This window comes from Triticum dicoccoides, chromosome 3A (assembly GCF_002162155.2).
Source record: "Triticum dicoccoides isolate Atlit2015 ecotype Zavitan chromosome 3A, WEW_v2.0, whole genome shotgun sequence".
Lineage (NCBI taxonomy): Eukaryota > Viridiplantae > Streptophyta > Magnoliopsida > Poales > Poaceae > Triticum > Triticum dicoccoides.
Genome location: NC_041384.1, coordinates 689,149,377 through 689,169,924, shown reverse-complemented (window position 1 = coordinate 689,169,924; position 20,548 = coordinate 689,149,377). Strand labels below are relative to the sequence as shown.

The 20,548-nt window shown below is 44.4% G+C and overlaps 3 protein-coding genes across 6 annotated transcripts; 2 read left to right on the top strand and 1 right to left on the bottom strand.

Moving 5' to 3' along the window:
- Position 1: 1 nt before the first annotated feature.
- On the top strand, positions 2–2,950 carry LOC119272892 (the record flags this gene model as incomplete). Its single annotated transcript, XM_037554247.1, has 1 exon — positions 2–2,950. A coding segment is annotated over one exon (2,511 nt), but the record flags the coding sequence as incomplete, so codon positions are not given.
- Positions 2,951–4,340: 1,390 nt separating this feature from the next.
- Positions 4,341–7,916, bottom strand: LOC119270239 (probable cinnamyl alcohol dehydrogenase 1). 4 transcript variants are annotated; one of them, XM_037552229.1, is made up of 7 exons: positions 7,706–7,916; positions 7,121–7,232; positions 6,629–6,742; positions 6,256–6,483; positions 5,829–6,114; positions 4,859–5,009; positions 4,341–4,636 (listed from the first exon to the last, which is right to left on the bottom strand). In XM_037552229.1, exons 2-7 carry the CDS (start codon positions 7,213–7,215, stop codon positions 4,440–4,442), a joined length of 1,071 nt encoding a protein of 356 aa, XP_037408126.1. In that variant the 5' UTR covers positions 7,216–7,232; positions 7,706–7,916; the 3' UTR covers positions 4,341–4,439. The 4 variants fall into 4 exon arrangements, with proteins under 4 accessions (XP_037408126.1, XP_037408127.1, XP_037408124.1 ...); XM_037552230.1 differs by having other exon boundaries at positions 7,710–7,916; XM_037552227.1 differs by having other exon boundaries at positions 7,121–7,237; positions 7,706–7,915.
- A 2,874-nt stretch (positions 7,917–10,790) lies between these two features.
- LOC119272891 lies at positions 10,791–11,677 on the top strand. Its single transcript, XM_037554246.1, has 2 exons — positions 10,791–11,126; positions 11,243–11,677. The coding sequence occupies exons 1-2, from the start codon at positions 10,791–10,793 to the stop codon at positions 11,675–11,677; spliced, it is 771 nt and encodes a 256-aa protein (XP_037410143.1).
- Positions 11,678–20,548: the final 8,871 nt, after the last annotated feature.

Genomic DNA, 20,548 nt, shown 5'->3' with positions numbered 1-20,548 from the left:
CGCGCCGGCGCCGCCCCCGCCGCCCCCGTGCGCCGCCTCCCCGCCCAGCCCCGTCCCGCGGCTCACCTTCCGCCACCTCACGCCCTGCGCGCGCTGGCACGACTGGGCCAGGTCGTCCCTCGCCGACCCCGGCTTCGCGCCCGTCCTCCGCGCCGCGGGCGTGCACGACGCCGTTGCGGCATCCACCGCCGCCGTGGTCCCCGACCGGCACGCCCTGTCCGCGCTGCTCTCGCTCTGGCACCCGGGCTCCCACGCCTTCCGCCTCCCCGCCGGCCCCGCCACCTTCTCCCTCGAGGACGCGCTGATCCTCGCCGGCCTGCCCCCCTCCGGCGCCCCGCTCGACCGGCCCCTCACCCCGACCGAGCAGGACATCCGCGCCCGCCTCGTCGTCGAGAAGGAGAAGATCCGGGCGCTCCACCCGTGCGCCCGCAAGGCCCGCCGCGTCTCCGCCGAGGTCTGGCTCGAGTGGTTCGAGAGCAGGATCCGCCCCGGCGAGGACGACGAGCTGCGCCGCCTCGGCTTCCTCGCCTACTGGCTCGCCTTCTTCGTCGCCCCGCGCCTGCGCTCCAAGGGCGCCGAGCTGCCGGAGCGCGTCTTCGCGCTCGCCGCGCGGATCAGCCTCGGGGAGCGCGTCGCGCTCGGGCCGGCGGTGGTGGCCAATCTCTACGCCGAGATGGACAGGATTGTCACCACCGGGGTGGAGGAGGGGGCGAGTGGCCGCGTCGACGTCTGGGCGCCGCTCTGGCTGCTGCAGGTCTGGCTGTGGGAGCGCTACGACCGCCTGCAGCCGCCGGAGCTGAAGGCGCCGGAGTTCCCTCTCTCCAATGTCCGGGCGCTCTATTGGTCCCGGAGGAGGAGGAAGACCACAGAGGAGGAGGCTTTGCGTGTTCTGCAGCAAGAGGATTGTTTCGAGTGGAGGCCTTACCTGCGCAATTCGCTCGACTGGACTGAACCTGAGTGGTTCAGCAAGGAAACTCTCCTGGTGGGCTCCAGAGGTAAGGATCAGCCAGAGTGGTTGGAGGATTACATTGCAATTATCAGGCAAGCCGTGTTGACTGGATCGTATGGCGATGATTTGGATAGTTCGGCAATGTACAATCCCCACATTGTCGCGAGGCAGCTCGGTTATGATCAGGATGTGCCTTTTCCTCTTGTACATGGGTTTGATTCCAAGGGGATCAAGGTGTGGATACCTGGCATCTGCAGACGCGGCGTTGCCAGCAAGGAATATGTTGCGTGGTTGAATGGCGAGTTTGTGACGCACCAGGAAGCTGACCGGTGTGTTAGGCCAGTCGACGAAAACGGCGCTGGCTCGTCTCCAATGAATGCAGATACAGCAGCTGGTAAATCTGGAGAAAGTACAATGCAAGATAACAGAAAACGCATCGGAGAAGGGCAGCAGCTAGCTCAGGGGAACAAAACAGAGGTGATTGTCCTAGACCGTAGTAGTCCATGTGATATGAACTCCAGTGCAACCGCGTTGGAAAGAAAGAATGGGAACAGAAAAAGGCGAGATGAACTCTTTGAAAATGGTGATACGCACAAGAAAAGTAAGGTACTTGCCAGCGAGTGCCATGAATGTCTCCAGCAATATGATGACGGGCCTTCCCTTGCCAGTTATCCTGAGAAGAATTCCTTGCAATTTGACGGCCAGAAGTACCATGGTCTCCAAAAGGATCCTAATTGTTACATTAATAGATGTGATGAGCTGCCACAGCCTGAGAGTGACGATGAATGCATTGTTCTTGAACCAACATGTGAAGTGATAAACCTCGATGATGATCAGGAAGATGAGGACAGGCAACTTGTCCTGGTGCTACAAGAGTTTGTGCGCTGTGGGCTTTTCTCACAACGGGAGGAAAGCTCTGATGAAGATGAAGATGAAGATGATGGAGGTGAAGGAAAGAAAGAGACGCCGAAGAAGAGCAATATTGACCCTTATGCTGAAGCAGCCATGAGGGAGTACCCTCGGTTCTTTGAGTTCATTCCCCAGAGACCACATTACAGAGGGTTGGTCAACACCAGTGACACTATACGAGATCTGGCCTGTAGTGGACTGTGGTTCGTGTTGGTTGGCTTGGCTAGGGAGGTGCTCAAGACATCCTGTGATACAGACGCTTTGGAGTTTGCATATTTGATGAGAAAAGCTCGGCAACTGGAAAGAAATGGGTTCAACGTGAAGCATCTCATTGCCCGTCTGAGGGAGCCACAGGCCCGGCTTAGAAGGCTTGAGGATTCCAGGGCAAGGCTCGAGGATGCCCGGACCAAAGAGCAAGAACCAAAAGATGTTAAGTCACTCTCAAGCCATCTGAGTAATCTGAAACACAATGTACTAACAATGCAGAGGCACTTGGAGGGGAAAAAGCAAGCTCGTAGTGCATCTGTGCGTGATCAGCCGAGCGAAGGAATCGATCTAGCCAGCCTGGAGAAGGAAGTAGAAGCTGCAGAAAAATACTGTCAGGCGATGAAGGATGAAGTGGCTTTGATGAGACTGAAATACGCAGGCCTTTGACGCTTTTTTGGGTCTGTAAATAGGACTAAATAGTAGTCGCTGGATTCACAGTACGCACCTGGGTAGCTGATCCGCGGAACTTGAGCCGGTTTTAGGTTATGATGGTTCTGGTTCCAGTGGAACTTTGGAAAGGTGGCGCACCGTAAACACAACCCTTGTAACGTGAATTGGCTGAAGCATGTTCCTTGTTCGAGGGGCCATTGTGTTAGTGGAACTGGTACTTTTTTCCTGAGTGGGTACCTACATTTTGTTACTCACTGTGTACCAAAATGTAAAAACATCTTACATTTTGTTACGGAGTGGTATTTGTTTTGGCATAGATCAACCATTCTTATCCATGGGAAGTATAGCAGGCATCTTACTTTTTGAGCAGAGTACCACATTTTGCCTTTATGTTTATGTATGTAATCATGTGTCAAGTTCCAAATGCTTAATAGGTGAGTGGTAAATTTTTTGAGCTTGTGTCCATATAATTATTAGTGGTCCAACACATAATTATCAGGTTGCCAACATGTAAAATACTCATAAGGTTGGAATTCAGATTAAGAAATTTTTGGTAGAGCATAAATGTTACATACTTTTTTTCTCCGCTCCGAGGGAATAAACGTTACATTCTTTATTATGCTATATACTCTCATTCCACAACTATTCATTCTGTACTGCTTGGAGGATGCAAGGGCAAGTGTGTCGCTGATCTGAAGATATTTATAGTTTCTTTGATGCAAAAGTCTCTGAAATAGGAAAGCATGCAGAATAAGTAAAAAACAGACAACTCTAGGTTATATGATATAAACACATAACGTGGGTATATCTCGTTGTGGGGTACCTCGTGAGGATCCGTAGGTGTTGCGCCCGATTCCTGTGGGATTTCATCCCTGGTTTTGGGGATCAGTCCGGGATACAGGTGAAGAATGACGAACCCTAGCTACAGTGCACTGGAGACACGACGGAATACCTTTTTTCTTACTCCCTCCGTTCCAAAATAGATGACCCAACTTTGTGCTAAAGTTAGTACAAAGTTGAGTCATCTATTTTGGAACGGAGGGAGTACTTCTCAGTGATGAAGCAACACACGGCTTATATGCCCGACAAGCGAGGTAGACGATAAACAGTAAAGGCGAATTTTCTTCTTCTTGCAAACAGCATCAGCTGAACTAAACGTAAACCCAAGTGCCACTGCATTGATCCGGGTCGTCTGTCTTCACTCATCATGATTCATCCTGGACGTCTGTTATCTGATGAAGTGTTCATTTCATCTTGACAGTGTTAGGTTCAGTTAGGATCCTGGCATAACCATGCTGCAGGAATCGGGAACTATATGCTGCAGGAATCAGGGCCAGCCACACCATTGAGGCATTGAAGACTGGTAGCTGTTGCTAGCACGGACTCCTTTTAGGTGCCAGTTGTCGTCGTGTTTGTTATAAAGGGAAATTAAAACCGAATAGATAGATAGGAACAAAATACAGAAATTGAATATCATGACCTACATGGAAACAAAATGTTGCAATTTGTACAGAGCAGCGGTGTTTCGCCGGTGAAAAAAAACAAATTTAGGGTGACATTTGGTGTTTTTTTTTTTGCATGGCTAAAATGTTTAACCTTTTTGCCTACAAACTTGTATGTAGCATTTGGATGTGATGAAGAACACTTGGAATTTTTTTGGCATTTCAAAAAATATTTTCGCACCAACGGGTTTCCGGTTTTCAAAGTAATTTGGATGTGATGAAATTTGAAGGGCAAGTTATGTCTCTCCCTTCTAAAGAGCTGCCCTTCCACTTGTGCTGCTGTGCTGTCCCCAATATACCACAAGATTGCATGGACAGGAAAATATACCAGAACATTACAGAAGAAAGCCCTCCATTCCCACAAGATTCAACTTATTCCACATGCTTTTATAAGGATTCAAAATGTGCCAGCCGCGAGCGTATTACTTGAAAGAGCCCTCTATGTCAATTACAAACCGGTACCTCACATCCCGGTTGACAAGCCTCTCAAGGGCCTCGTTGACGTAGTCTATCTTTATAACCTCAATCTCTGGGTAGATTTTGTTTGCCGCGCAGAAGTTCATCATCTCCTGGGTGTCCTTCGTGCCTCCAGTCACACTACCAGACAAAGTCCGTGCACCTGCAGTAAGTTCTGATTAGTTATCTTTCGATAAAAGGCCGAAACCCAGTTTCATCACACCAAAACACCAGCAACAACGTTCGAATGCTTATATATCCACATTCCGTCGGCAAGTTTTGAGCCATGAAACCAACAGCTAGTGGCCTGTTTTAAGGCATACAGTCTCATACAACCATAAAAGGTAAAAAAAAATATACTTTTCACTCAACAGCTAGTGTTTACCCAGATTAAGTGTTGCAGGATGCACTCTGATTTCTCCAGGAAAGCCAACTAGCGCCATTACGCCACCAACTTTCAGAAGTGCGAGATAAGGGTCAAATGGGTGGTCACCAGAGGCAGTATCGACAATGAAGTCCAAAGAATTTTTCAGGGACTGCAGAAATGAATCATTTCGTTATTCTCACTTACTATAAGCAGTGCGAGAAGAATAACAAGCAGAATTCAGCTATATTACTTCATCTTGTGCAAGAGACATTCTGCAATCAAATGATGTTAGAACAACGTCACAAATAACTTAGTCACTCTGCATATGCTATAAGTTACCCATTGTACATGTAATAAATAAAAAAACCAAAATTAATACTCCCTCCGTTCTGAATTACTTGTCGCAGATATGGATGTATCTAGATGTATTTTAGTTTTAGATACATCCATTTCTACGACGAGTAATTTGGAACGGAGGGAGTAGTATTTTGTGTCAGTGAAAAATATTCTCCAGTAAACACGAAAAGATGAGATCCTTCGAAAAAAACAAGAGACCCTTTGAACAAAAGAAGAGCAGAATTGTGTTGCGAAGTGTGGCGTCAATCCTAGTCGCGGAATATGTTGGACCATTTCATATGTCGCAAGTGTCTCCTGAATGAGCATTCCACTTTTTCTGGGAACAGCAGCAGGGAGAAATAGTGGAGTAGGTTGATAAGAAACTGTTTGATACTGGAAGCATTTAAACAATTATTTAAGCACACTAACTGAGGACATGCCTGTTTCAGTTTAACTGTACTCCTTTGAAATATGAAGTAGGTTACTAGGTTCTAGACTGTAGGGTTTACCGAGCTCCGTTCCTTTGTGCATTTAATGGCTTAATGCTAGTTCAACTGGAATCTAACATAAGGTAAGGAGATATGTGCTTGTTGTGGTCTGTTATTTGTTGTTTCGCACTCAGCTTTATAAAAGAGATTAAAGAGTTCAGTACCTCCATCTGTTTTTTATCTGATGACACCACAAAATTATCTGCACCAAGAACGCTGATTGCTTCATCTCTTTTCGATTCACTTGTACTAAGAACAGTCACCTTCAGGCCAAAGGCTTTCCCAAATTTCACTGCCATGTGACCCAACCCACCAAGACCAATGACACCCAGTGACTTTCCCGGCTGGTTCATGTTATGTCGCGTCATCGGAGTGTACACAGTGATCCCAGCACAAACCAAAGGTGCTGCCTTTTCCAATGGATAGCCATCAGGTATTTTATAGCAGTACCTGACATGAATTAACAGTAAATGCAATATTCTTATACGAGAAACGTGGGTTTTTACTGGAGGCAAAAAAGAATTGCCACGACGATTGTCCAAAGACAACCTACACCAAATTCAGAACATCCAGAAGAGAATGCATCCATACCGTTCATGAACTACAATGTGAGTGGAATATCCTCCCTTTGTGACAGCACCGTCCGTATCGACACCATTGAAAGTGAAAACAAACTTTGAGCAGTGGTTCTCGAGGAAGCTATTGCAGTTGTCACAGTCACGGCATGAGTTGACATATGTCCCGACAGCCACATGGTCGCCCAGTTTGAAGCCCTTGACATCTGAACCAACCTCAGTTACAACTCCAGCAATTTCATGCCTGTAACATATTGAATCGTGGGCACCCAACTTAGCACATAAACCATTATTTGTTGGTACAAAATGCTAGCAACTAGATGGGGTCAATGAACGGATTGATACAAAAATAATTCAAGTAAATAAATACGATGATCTGAAAAGCTTACCCTGGGACTAAAGGGTACACCGAGTCATTGTGCCTATTTTTTGTCCAGATAACATCGGCGTAACAGACACCACAATGCGTGATCCTCAAAGAGACATCGTCATGTCGTACAGTCCTGGTAATCAATCAGGGTAGCAAGTATGCATAAGAACTACTTAGTAGTTCTAAGAAGAAATTAACAAGCTAAGAAAGCAGAGGATCTAACAAAGCAGCTATTCACTCGGCGCCTGCAAGATCTCTATTCATAATTTACAGCGATGAATAACTGGGCTAGTATGCACATACAAGTCTATATTTATTCAGAGAACAAAGACAAGTTATTCAAAGCACAGAGAAAAAAGAATTGCATAATACGTACATAACACCAATAACTGCATTATTAAAGCCTTTTTTTATGGGAGCTTGTGTCAACTGCATACATACTCTTATTCCAGAAGGATCACTCGTTTGCTACAGCTGAGGGAGTGTTAGCGCGTGGTTTATTATTTATTACCTACGGTTGAAACTGTGTGGGGAGAGTATTCCAGAAGGATCTTTTGCCGCCCAGGCACTGCAGTTGCCAGTCTCGGTCTGGGATTCAGCAGCCATGCCAGCCAGCCAGCCAACTAAACTGCAAGAAACAACATATGGTCAGCCAAAACAAAAGGGGTTACTATTAGGTTGTGTAACTTGTAGGATCCATTCCTTTTGTATGCTAAATAAGTACAGTACTTACTCCAGTTAACAAGGATGCATATAAATAGGTAGGTAGATTAAATTCACAAGGCAGCAGTGCTGTAGCCTGTAGCCAGGAAAGCTCTACGTCCCGGGCCAGCAGCAGTGTTGCCACAGTAGAGCGGTCTGTTCATCTCGATCGGCACAAACCAAAACAGAACCCGAGGCTTGGTGGCGTGAACAAGATCTGAAGCTAGCTAGCATGCTCGCGTACGATACGGTCACGAACCCAACGGAAGAAACAGGAGCCGACCACTACCAGTGAAAGGCTGTGTCGATTCCGTCGACCGATTCTCGGTGACCCCGTCCGGAGGTGGTAGTTACTGGTGAGCAACCAAACCAAGAGGTTAGTCAGAGGTCTTACCTACCTCGGAAGGGGATCGGGAGAAGCGGGCAGTGGGGGGACGGCGGACGGAACCAGGAGCCAGCCGACGCGCGCGGGGCGTCTCTATCTTTTCCGGTGCCGGTCGGTAGAACGGAGAGCGGCGGGGGAAGAGGTGTGAATGAAGAGATAGATCTCCTGTGCTGTGCAGACGGAGGTAGGGGAGATGTGCGGCGGCGGGGAGCGGAGACGTGGCCGCTTTGACTTGCAGCGCCACCGTGCGCGCACGTGTAGGAGTTTTTTTTCTTCGAAAACACTAACGCTATGTTTGGATGTAAGGATTGAGAGGTAATATTGGGATTTGGCATTTGTAACTCCCGAATGCCAGCGTTTGGATGCACTGGGTATTCGGTCGTGGCATCATAGCCTGATATTGGACACAGCGCGCCAAGACTAGTGAGTGCCCGCGCGAATACCTTGCCTCCCTGGTCTGTTTTCGGCTGAAATTGCCCGGTCTGGCTCGCTTACCTCTTCAACCCTCCCTGTTCCTGTCCCGAAAACAGAAAAGACAGGCCGCAAGAGAAGCGGCGCGGGAGAACAGCGGCGACGCAGGTGGGTGCTCATCTCCCGCCGCCGTCCTCCTCCTTTCCCATCTCCGGCAGGTCTCCTCCATCTCCCGCTCCTCCTCCTCCTTCTCCCCTTGCTCCGGTAGGCCTTCTCCTCGTGCTTCATCTCTCCCTGCCCTCCCCAATCTCCCCAGCCCTTTCAGGTCCGATGGCCGCTGGCGACCCGTCCCTTGGATTGTCCCTCTCCCATCCCTACCAGCGGTAGCTCCATCCATCTACCACCCCCCATCCGCCCTTCTCCCTCTCCTACTCAACCCTAATCCCATGTCCTCCCCTCCCTCCCATTCAGATCTGATGGCCGCTCCCCCTCTTCCCCATCACAGTTCGTCCCTCCTCCCCAATATGTTTGCATAGTAAGATACTAATCTGTCTTAAATTAACTCTGCTGCAGGTTATTTGTCTTGGATTGGCACATCCCTGTAGACCAACTGAAGGTATGTTCAGAGATAATTTCTGCTATCAGTAAGGAAAAAATAAGTTTTGTTTGGCCATGCATTCATGTGGTGAAGAGAACTAGAATCAGTATTTGACTATATAGTGAATGCTTGTTGTGCCCTGTCTTAAATGATTGAATGCTTGCTAAAATTTTGATATCTTGTTGTAGCATAAATTAGTACAACAATTTTTGATAGCTTGTCTTATATGCCTGATTGGTATCTTGCTTGCTTATGTCGTATGGCTGATTGATGAATTGTCCTTAATAGCTAGCCATAGCATAATTTTTGAAATGCTTGTTGTACCATGTCTTTGTATATTTACTTGTGTGATTGAATGAGGCATGAATGTCTAATTTGTGAAATGTAATGTAGCTGCACCATGTCTGACATGGACTTGGTTGCTTACATAAACGAGGAGAACAAAAGAAGAAAGAGGAGACGGATAGTTTTGACCAAACTGTACTTTGAATTGTTTCTTCTTGGGATAGCATATCTTAGTACGAGGAGGGCACCAAGGGATTTAGGGAGTTTTAGTGATGATGAGGAAAAGAACATTCATCGGAAGTATTTGCTAAAAGGAATGTATGATGGGGCAGAAGTAACATGCTATGATCAGTTGCGTTTAACTAAAAGAAACTTCCATGACTTATGCACCATGTTGCGTGAGAGGGCTGGTCTTCATGACAGTGTCTATGTTTCCGTGGAGGAAAAGGTGGCAATGTTCTTGTTGGTAGTTGGCCATGGTATCAAAATGAGGATTCTGCGTGGCACTTACAAGCGCTCCTTATGGACTATTAGTACCCACTTTGACGATGTATTAACAACGATTCTATCTCTAACCGGGGAGTTCATTAAGCTTCCTGATCCTTCTACTCAGCCACCTGATGATTACAAATGGAAGTGGTTTGGCAATGCACTTGGAGCACTAGATGGGTGTCATGTTGATGTTTGTGTGCCCGTGTGTGACCAAGGGAGATATAGGAACAGGAAGCAAGCTATCAGCACTAACATGCTTGGTGTGGTTGATTGGAATATGAAATTTATGTATGTCTTGCCTGGCTGGGAGGGTTCAGCTTCTGACTCAAGAGTCTTGCGTGATGCAATGAGGTTGAGCCGCCAAGATGCATTTGTCGTACCACAGGGTATGACACTTCCTCTTGGTAATTCATTTCTCCTCTGTATAATTGTTAGCTAACTCACTTGCTTGACACACTAGGGAAATATTATTTAGTTGATGCTGGTTACACCAACGGTCCGGGATTTCTTGCTCCATTCAGATCGACTCGGTATCACTTAAAAGAGTGGGTATCAAGTCAACAACAGCCCCAAACTCCCAAAGAGCTGTATAACTTGCGTCATTCTCGAGCTAGAAATGTAGTCGAGAGAACATTTGGGTTGTGGAAGAAAAAGTGGGCTTTCCTACGTTGTCAATCTTTCTTTGACATAAAGGACCAGGTATGATGTGTCCATATGGTGCTGAATAAGATGCAAACTAAATGGAAAATGCTTACGATGAACAAATATTATTGCAGGTTCGAATTATTAATGCTTGTTGTGCGTTACACAACTTTGCAAGGGATAGGCAGCATGTGATGGATGATTTGTTGCTCGAGGAAGTGGATAATGAAATAGCCTCTTCCGAAGATGATCCTCTAGATGATGCTAACTTAATTAGGAGTGTTCAAGTCAGCACTTCATGGACCAACTTTAGGGAGCAGCTAGCTAATGACATGTTTGACGAGTACCTCGTGAGACATGCTGAACTAGAGTTGGAGTAGGATGTGCGGGTCGACTAGATAATGGTGTTCTCTTTTGTGCTAGCTAGTTGATATGACTTTGGTGGGATGTGTGGATCAACCTTGATATGACTTTGGTGGAATGCGTGCCTTTTGGGTATTCTGTACATGCCTCATATTATGAAATTAATATGTATATATATATATATATATGTGTGTGTGTGTGTGTGTGTGTGACATTACCTTGTTGTCTTTGTGTTTCAACTTACACGCACCCTATGTTGTCTTTGTGTTTGGATATTATGTGCATGCATTTTCTTGTAGGACCATGGCTGAAGGAGGTGGAAAAAAATTTGGTAGAAATTACCTCACATGGACAGATGAAATGGACACTGCACTACTCGAGGTCCTTGTTGAGCATCACAACAATGGCGATCATGCCCAGAATGGATGGAAGTCCCATGTCTACAGTGCTGTTATAGGTAATGTGTGTGAGAAGTGCTCTGTGACCATCACAAAGGAAAACATCAGTTCAAGGTGCAAAACCTTTGAAAAGCACTACGAGGCCATTAGCAAGATGCTATCTCAAAGTGGATTTGGGTGGGATTGGGTCAATAACAAGCTGTCAATTGATAGTGAAGATGTGTGGCTTAAATATGTCGCGGTAAGAAATTTATCCTTTCCACATTTTGATTATATTGTACATATGTAAGATCTACCTTTGTTTGACAATTCTCTCTCTTTGTGTGTGTGTGTGTGTGTGTGTGTGTGTGTGTGCAGGCTAACAAGAAAGTAGGATTTTACAAGAACAGGGTCATTAAGAATTGGGATGCTATCACCACCATATACTCAAAAGATCATGCAAATGGTGAAGGTGCTGTCACTGGTGCTGAAACTATTGTAGAACCAACTACGGAACCCAATGAAGCCTCTCCTGAAGTGCCACAAAAAAAACGAACTGGTGATGCCATCCTGTGCCTTCTTGGGGATATGAAAGGCTCATTTCATGATGCTTTGAAGTCACTCGAGCCTTTACCTCTGCCCCAAGTTACACCTCCTGCTGAAATCCTTGCAACACTTGAGATGATCCCTGATCTAGCTCGTGGTGACATCTTGCGATCTTATGGTAAGTTGATCCTTAGCGAACGCTTGTACCAAGCGCTTCTTGAGCTTACCATGAACTTCGGGAAGGAATGGTTGTTGATGTTGAATTAGTAGAATGGCTCTTGATGGATAATATGTATGTGTGTTGCTACTCTTATTTCTCCTAGTTTGTGAGAGACTTCGAACTTGTCCTAAAGTTTCATTGTTATGCACAAGACTTGCTATGTGTTCTGAATGGTGTGAGACATGTTATAATATGTAATGTTGTTGGCAAGGTTATCATAATATGTTGCTGTTGATGATAGTTTTTGGACAAATTGATGTTCTCAAGTTCATCATGATATGTGGCTGTTACATATAGTTTTCAGCCTAATTTTTCATGTTTTTGAACAGTTGATTGTGTTATCAAGTTCATCATAATATGTTGCTGTATACTACTGTAATGTACAGTTTTCAGCCTGTTTTTCATGTTTTTGAGGAGTTGGAACTTGTCCAGTGCATGATAATATGCTCATGTTGCCTATGTACACTTTTCAGCCAATTTTTCTTGTATTTTGGACAATTGATGTTGTCTGTGCCAATTTTAAATTATTTGCATGCAATTTTATTGTATTATAATACATAATCTCTCAAATGTATGGCATGATGATCAGATTTAATTTCCAAACTTGTACAAGAAATTATTATATTGTTCATACATTTCACAATGCCCAATTCTACACCATGCGCATCCAAACAAGATTTGGCATTCCTTCGTCCCTTGAATTCCAAGTGCCCAATACAAGAACATCCAAACACAAAGTGTGGCATTGCAGCTCAATACCAATGCCTTGGGATATTAGGCATTGGAGCCAATGCAATATCCAGGTCTTGAATGTCTACATCCAAACAGAGCGTAAGGCCTCCTTTGATTCTGACACATGATAAAAATGTTATACGAATAGAAAAATCATAAAAAGTGAGATGACATGTATCTCAATTCCTACGGAGAAAGAGATGTCATTTGATGCATAGGATAGGAATTTTTTCATTGAGTCTTAGACCGCGTTCGGCTCCTCTCCGCTCCCTCCACTCCGCTCCGGAGCGGACGAGCCTCTAGCTCATTTTTACGGAGCGGGCTAAACTGAGCTCCACAAATGCGCGGAGTCGGAGCGGATGAGGAATTTCATAAGAATTTTAGAGGATAGGATTCTTATAAGATATTTTTCTTTAGACCCCTTTGGTTCATAGGAATGGATTCCTATTCCTACATAGGATTGGTTCCTATCCTCCATATTTCATAGGAAAATAAGGCTTCTTTTGGTTCATAGGATGGGAAAATTATAGGAATAGAAAAGTCATAGGAAATGAAATGGCATGCATCTCAAATCCTATGAGTATGAATAGAAAAGGAGATGTCCTTTGTTTCATATCATATGAATTTTTTCATTGAGTCGCTAATGTTCATTTTCCTATGAAATGTGAAAGATAGAAAGATTTTCTCCATAAAAATAGGATTTCATTCATACAAACCAAAAAGCTCTATTGGAATTTTTCCTGTAAAAATCCTATCCTATGAAATTCTTACAAAATTCCTTCAAATCAAAGGAGGCCTAAAAAGAATCTGATGGCAGGTTTTTTTAACACGATACTGACTCAACGCTCATATTGACGCACATACACTCATCCCTATAAACACATGCACACATCTCCTACCTCTATGAACACCTACGAGAGATCGAGCTGGCACATCATTTTGAGATTGACAAAGTCGCCACAGACGTCTTCAATCGACAGGAACGTCTCCTCCCACTGAACGCACGTCGCCGGAGTCCTGAAATAAATCTAGAAATAATGCGAGCACCAGAACTTGAATCCTGGTGGACTAGGAATACCACTGTCCTCCTAACTATCGAATCACATATTGCTTTGCGATGAGAAGTGCTTAGGCATGACAAAACTAACTTTTTTATGACAATTTATATTGGCGCAATAGTGATAAATTTAGTTCGCAATCACGACAACCTTTTTAGGCGATCTAGTCCTTTCTCTGTTTATTTTTATAAGACGTTTTAAATAGTTTAGACAATTCTCGAAACAGTCTAAAATCAATTGTCGAAAATATTTTATAAAAAGAAAAGGTGGGAGTAGTTTTTGTAGTACTCCATCCGTTCCTAAATATAAGTCCTTTTAAACATTTCAAATGAAATGCAACATATGGATGTATGTAACATATTTTAGAGTATAGATTCACTCATTTTGCTTCGTATGTAGTCACTTAGTGGAATCTTTAGAATGACTTATAGAAGTATTTGGAAACGGAAGGAGTAGTAAACAGCAGGAACCAAACCTGGCCAAATAGGCCGTGGGTCGGCCCATGAGCACACATGCTCGGCCCAACACGGGCTTGGACTGGCACGCCATCCCATTATTCGATCCTAGGCCTCCTCGATGATGGGCAGCACTTCTAGCCATTGAGTAAGCGTTGGGTGGCAAATTTTCGTGTTTTAACCCTTTTTTGAAACCTATTCGAGATTTGACCTTAGTTTGAATTTTTTTTAAGATCTGACCCTTTTGCTACTGCCAGAGTCCATGGCGGTAAGGTCTAATAGCCTACCGCCAGGGACTTTGGCGGTAGGAAACATCGCTACCGCCAACCGGGCTGGCGATAGATGTTGGGAAACGTAGCAGAAATTCGAAATTTTCCTACGTGTCACCAAGATCTATCTATGGAGAAACCAGCAACAAGGGAAGGAGAGTGCATCTACATACCCTTGTAGATCGCTAAGCGGAAGCGTTCAAGAGAACGGGGTTGAAGGAGTCGTACTCGTCGTGATCCAAATCACCAGAGATCCTAGTGCCGAACGGACGGCACCTCCGCGTTCAACACACGTACAGCCCGACAACGTCTCCCATGCCTTGATCCAGCAAGGAGAGAGGGAGAGGTTGAGGAGGACTCCATCCAGCAGCAGCACAACGGCGTGGTGGTGGTGAAGGAGCGTGGTGATCCAGCAGGGCTTCGCCAAGCACTGCGAGATATGAGGAGAAAGAGAGGGATAGGGCTGCGCCAAGAAAGAGATGAACTCATGTGTATTGGGAAGCCCAAACCTCAAGTATATATAGGGGAAGGGGAGGGGCTGCGCCCCCACCTAGGGTTCCCTCCCTAGGGGTGGCGGCAGCCCCCAGATCCCATTTGGGTGGCAGCCACAAGGGGAAGAGGGGGAGACGCACCTGGGGTGGGCCTTAGGACCCATCTGCCCTAGGGTTTGCCCCTTCCCCTCTTGGAGGTGCCTTGGGCCCTTGTGGGGGGGGGGGCGCACCAGCACACCCGGGGCTGGTCCCCTCCCACACTTGGCCCATGTAGCCCTCCGGGGCTTGTGGCCCCACTTGGTGGACCCCCGGGACCCTCCCGGTGGTCCCGGTACGTTACTGATAAACCCCGAAACTTTTCCGGCGACCAAAACAGGACTTCCCATATATAAATCTTTACCACCGGACCATTCCGGAACTCCTCGTGACGTCTGGGATCTCATCCAGGACTCCGAACAACATTCGGTAACCATGTATAACTATTCCCTATAACCCTAGCATCATCGAACCTTAAGTGTGTAGACCCTACAGGTTCGGGAACCATGCAGACATGACCGAGACGTTCTCCGGTCAATAACCAACAGCGGGATCTGGATACCCATGTTGGCTCCCACATGCTCCACGATGATCTCATCGGATGAATCATGATGTCAAGGACTTAATCAACCCCGTATACAATTCCCTTTGTCTATCGGTACGATACTTGCCCGAGATTCGATCGTCGGTATCCCGATACCTTGTTCAATCTCGTTACCGGCAAGTCTCTTTACTCGTTCCGTAATACATCATCCCGTGATCAACTCCTTGATCACATTGTGCACATTATGATGATGTCCTACCAAGTGGGCCCAGAGATACCTCTCTGTTTACACGGAGTGACAAATCCCAGTCTCGATTCGTGCCAACCCAACAGACACTTTCGGAGATACCTGTAGTGTACCTTTATAGCCACCCAGTTACGTTGTGACGTTTGGCACACCCAAAGCACTCCTACGGTATCCGGGAGTTGCACAATCTCATGGTCTAAGGAAATGATACTTGACATTAGAAAAGCTTTAGCATACGAACTACATGATCTTGTGCTAGGCTTAGGATTGGGTCTTGTCCATCACATCATTCTCCTAATGATGTGATCCTGTTATCAATGACATCCAATGTCCATGGTCAGGAAACCGTAACCATCTATTGATCAACGAGCTAGTCAACTAGAGGCTTACTAGGGACATGGTGTTGTCTATGTATCCACACATGTATCTGAGTTTCCTATCAATACAATTCTAGCATGGATAATAAACGATTATCATGAACAAGGAAATATAATAATAATCAATTTATTATTGCCTCTAGGGCATATTTCGAACAGTCTCCCACTTGCACTAGAGTCAATAATCAAGTTCACATCGATATGTGATTAATACTCAAGGTCACATCCCCATGTGACTAACACCCAAAGAGTTTACTAGAGTCAATAATCTAGTTCACATTACCATGTGATTAACACTCGATGAGTTCTGGGTTTGATCATGTTATGCTTGTGAGAGATGTTATAGTCAACGGGTCTGAATCTTTCAGATCCGTGTGTGCTTTACAAATCTCTATGTCATCTCCTAGATGCAGCTACCACGTTCTATTTGGAGCTATTCCAAATAACTGTTCTACTATACAAATCCAGTTTACTACTCAGAATAATCTGGATTAGTGTCAAAGTTTGCATCGGCGTAACCCTTTACGACGAACTCTTTTACCACCTCCATAATCGAGAAAATTCCTTAGTCCACTAGTTACTAAGGATAACTTTGACCGCTGTCCTGTGATCCATTCTTGGATCACTCTTGTACCCCTTGACTGACTCATGGCAAGGCACACTTCAGGTGCGGCACAAAGCATAGCATACTGTAGAGAGCCTATGACAAAAGCATAGGGGACGACCTTCGTCCTTTCTCTCTATTTTGCCGCGGTCAGGTTTCGAGTCTTACTCAATGTTCACACCTTATAACACAGCCAAGAACTCCTTCTTTGCCGATCCATTTTGAACTCCTTCAAAATCTTGTCACGGTATGTATTCATTTGAAAGTACTATTAAGCGTTTTGATCTATCCTTATAGATCTTAATGCTCAATACTCAAGTAGCCTAATCCAGGTTTCCATTGAAAAACACTTTTCAAATAACTCTGCATGCTTTCCAGAAATTCTACATCATTTCCGATCAACAATATGTTAACAACATATACTCATCGGAAATTCTATAGTGCTCCCACTCACTTCTTTGGAAATACAAGTTTCTCATAAACTTTGTATAAACCCAAAATCTTTGATCATCATGAAAGCGTATATTCCAACTCCGAGATGCTTACTCCAGCCCTTAGAAGGATTGCTAGAGCTTTGCATACTTGTTAGCATCTTTCAGTATTGTTAAAACCTTCTGGTTGTATCACATACAACCTTTCCTCAAAAAAATCGTGAGGAAATAATGGTTTTTGACATCCTATCTGCAAGATTTCATAAATAATGCAGTGACTGCTAATATAATTCCAACAGACTCTTAGCATCGCTACGAGTGAGAAAGTCTCACTGTAGTCAACTCCTTGAACTTGTCAGAAAACATCTTAACGACAAATCGAGCTTTCTTAATGGTGATACTTACCATCATTGTCCATCTTCCTTTTAAAAATCCATATGTACCTAATAGCCTTACGACCATCAAGTAGTTCTTCCAAAGTCTACACTTTGTTTTCATATATTGATCCTCTCTCGGATTATATGGCCTCGAGCCATTTTGGAATTCAGGCCCACCATCGCTTCTCCATAGCTCGTAGGTTCATTGTTGTCTAGCAACATGACTTCCAAGACAGGATTACGTACCACTCTGAAGTAGTACGCATCCTTGTCATCCCATGAGGTTTGGTAGTGACTTGATCTGAAGTTTCATGATCACTATCATAAGCTTCTACTTCAATTGGTGTAGGTGCCACAGGAACAAATCCCTGTGCCCTGCCACACACTGGTTGAAGAGACGGTTCAATAACCTCATCAAGTCTCCATTATCCTCCCACTCAATTCTTTCGAGAGAAACCTTTCCTCGAGAAAGGACCCGATTCCAGAAACAATCCCTATTGCTTTCGGATCTGAGACAGGAGGTATACCCAACTGTCTTGGGTGTCCTATGAAGATGCATTTATCCGCTTTGGGTTCGAGCTTATCAGCCTGAAACTTTTTCACATAAGCGTCGCAGCCCCAAACTTTTAAGAAATGTCAGCTTAGGTTTCTCTAAACCATAGTTCATACGGTGTCTTCTCATCGGAATTACGTGGTGCCCTATTTTAAAGTGAATGTGGTTGTCTCTAATGCCTAACCCATAAACTATCGTGGTAATTCGATAAGAGACATCATGGTATGCATCATATCCAATAGGGTGCAGTTATGATGTTCGGACACACCATCACACTATGGTGTTTCAGGCTGTATTAGTTGTGAAACAATTTCCACAATGTCTTAATTCTGTGCCAAACTCGTAATTCAGATATTCATCTCTATGATCATATCATGGATATTTTATCCTCTTGTCACGACGATCTTTCAACTTCACCCTGAAATTACTTGAACCTTTCAATAATTCAGACTCGTGATTCATCAAGTAAATATACTCAACATCTACTCAAATCATTTGTGAAGTAAGAATATAACGATATCCACTACACGCCTCAGCACTCATTGGACTGCACACATCAAAATGTATTACTTCCAACAAGTTGCTTTCTAGTTCCATTTTACTGAAAACGAGGCTTTCAGTCATCTTGCCCATGTGGTATGATTTGCATGTCTCAAGTGATTCAAAACCAAGTGAGTCCAAACGGTCCATTTGCATGGAGTTTCTTCATGCATATACACCAATATACATGGTTCGCATGTCTCAAACTTTTCAAAAATGAGTGAGCCCAAAGATCCATCAACATGGAGTTTCTTCATGCGTTTTATACCGATATGACTTACGTGGTAGTGCCACAAGTAGGTGGTACTATCATTACTATCTTATATCTTTTGGCATGAATATGTGTATCACTACGATCGAGATTCAATAAACCATTCATTTTAGGTGCAAGACCATTGAAGGTATTATTCAAATAAACAGAGTAACCATTATTCTCCTTAAATGAATAACCGTATTGCGATAGACATAATCCAATCATGTCTATGCTCAACGCAAACACCAATCTCGATGGTAGAGGGAGCGTGCGATGCTTGATTACATCAAGCTTGGAAAAACTTCCAACACATATTGCCAGCTCACCTTTAGCTAGTCTCCGTTTACTCCGCAGCCTTTTATTTTGAGTTTACTAACATTTAGCAACCGAACCGGTATCTAATACCATGGTGCTACTAGGAGTACTAGTAAAGTACACATTAACACAATGTATATCCAATATACTTCTATCGACCTTGCCAGCCTTCTCATCTACCAAGTATCTAGGGTAATTCTGCTCTAGTGGCTGTTCCTCTTATTACAGAAGCACTTAGTCTCGGGTTTGGGTTCAACTTTGGGTTTCTTCACTAGAACAACAGCTGATTTGCCGTTTCATGAAGTATCCCTTCTTGCCCTTGCCCTTCTTGAAACTAGTGGTTTCACCAACCATCAACAATTGATGCTCCTTCTTGATTTCTACTTTTGTGGTGTCAAACATCGCGAATATCTCAAGGATCATCATATATGTCCCTGATATATTATAGTTCATCACGAAGCTCTAGCAGCTTGGTGGTAATGACTTTGGAGAACTATCACTATTTCATCTGGAAGATCAACTCCCACTTGATTCAAGAGATTGTTGTACTCAGACAATCTGAGCACAAGCTCAACAATTGAGCTTTTCTCCCTTAGTTTGCAGGCTAAGAAAATCGTCGGAGGTCTTATACCTCTTGACGTGGGCACGAGCCTGAAATCCCAATTTCAGCCCTCGAAACATCTCATATGTTTCACGACGTTTTAAAACGTCTTCGGTGCCTCAACTCTAAACCGTTTAACTGAACTATCACGTAGTTATCAAAATGTGTATGTCAGATGTTCGCAACATCCACAGACGATGTTCGAGGTTCAGCACACTGAGCGGTGCATTAAGGACATAAGCCTTTTACTGTCTGCATAATTGCTACTATCAACTTTCAACTAATTTTTCTCTAGGAACATATCTAAACAATAGAACTAAAGCGCGAGCTACGACATAATTTGCAAAATCCTTTTAACTATGTTCAGGATAAACAAGTTCATCTTATGAACTCCCACTCAGATAGACATCCCTCTAGTCATCTAAGTGATTACATGATCCGAGTCAACTAGGCCGTGTCCGATCATCACGTGAGACGGACTAGTCAACATCGGTGAACATCTTCATGTTGATCGTATCTTCTATACGACTCATGCTCGACCTTTCGGTCTCTTGTGTTCCGAGGCCATGTCTGTACATGCTAGACTCGTCAAGTCAACCTAAGTGTTTCGCGTGTGTAAATCTGGCTTACACCCGTTGTATGTGAACGTAAGAATCTATCACACCCGATCATCATGTGGTGCTTCGAAACGACGAACTTTCGCAACGGTGCACAGTTAGGGGGAACACTTTCTTAAATTTTTAATGAGGGATCATCTTATTTACTACCGTCGTTCTAAGCAAATAAGATGCAAAAACATGATAAACATCACATGCAATCAAAAGGTGACATGATATGGCCATCATCACTTTGCTCCTTTTGATCTCCATCTTCGGGGCTCCATGATCATCATTGTCACCGGCATGACACCATGATCTCCATCATCATGATCTCCATCATCATGTCTTCATGAAGTTGTCTCGTCAACTATTACTTCTACTACTACAGCTAACGGTTAGCAATAACGTAAAGTAATTACATGGCGTTGTTCAATGA

Bases quoted from the DNA above. Each gene is read 5' to 3' on its own strand.
- LOC119270239 (XM_037552229.1), bottom strand. From the start codon at position 7,215: ATGGCTGCTGAATCCCAGACCGAGACTGGCAACTGCAGTGCCTGGGCG. The intron at 6,115-6,255 runs GTATGGATGCAT...AATTCATGTCAG, and splicing joins CACATTGTAGTTCATGAACG to GTACTGCTATAAAATACCTG. The intron at 4,637-4,858 runs GTAAACACTAGC...AACTTACTGCAG, and splicing joins TCCTGCAACACTTAATCTGG to GTGCACGGACTTTGTCTGGT.
- LOC119272891 (XM_037554246.1), top strand. From the start codon at position 10,791: ATGGCTGAAGGAGGTGGAAAAAAATTTGGTAGAAATTACCTCACATGG. The intron at 11,127-11,242 runs GTAAGAAATTTA...GTGTGTGTGCAG, and splicing joins TGTGGCTTAAATATGTCGCG to GCTAACAAGAAAGTAGGATT.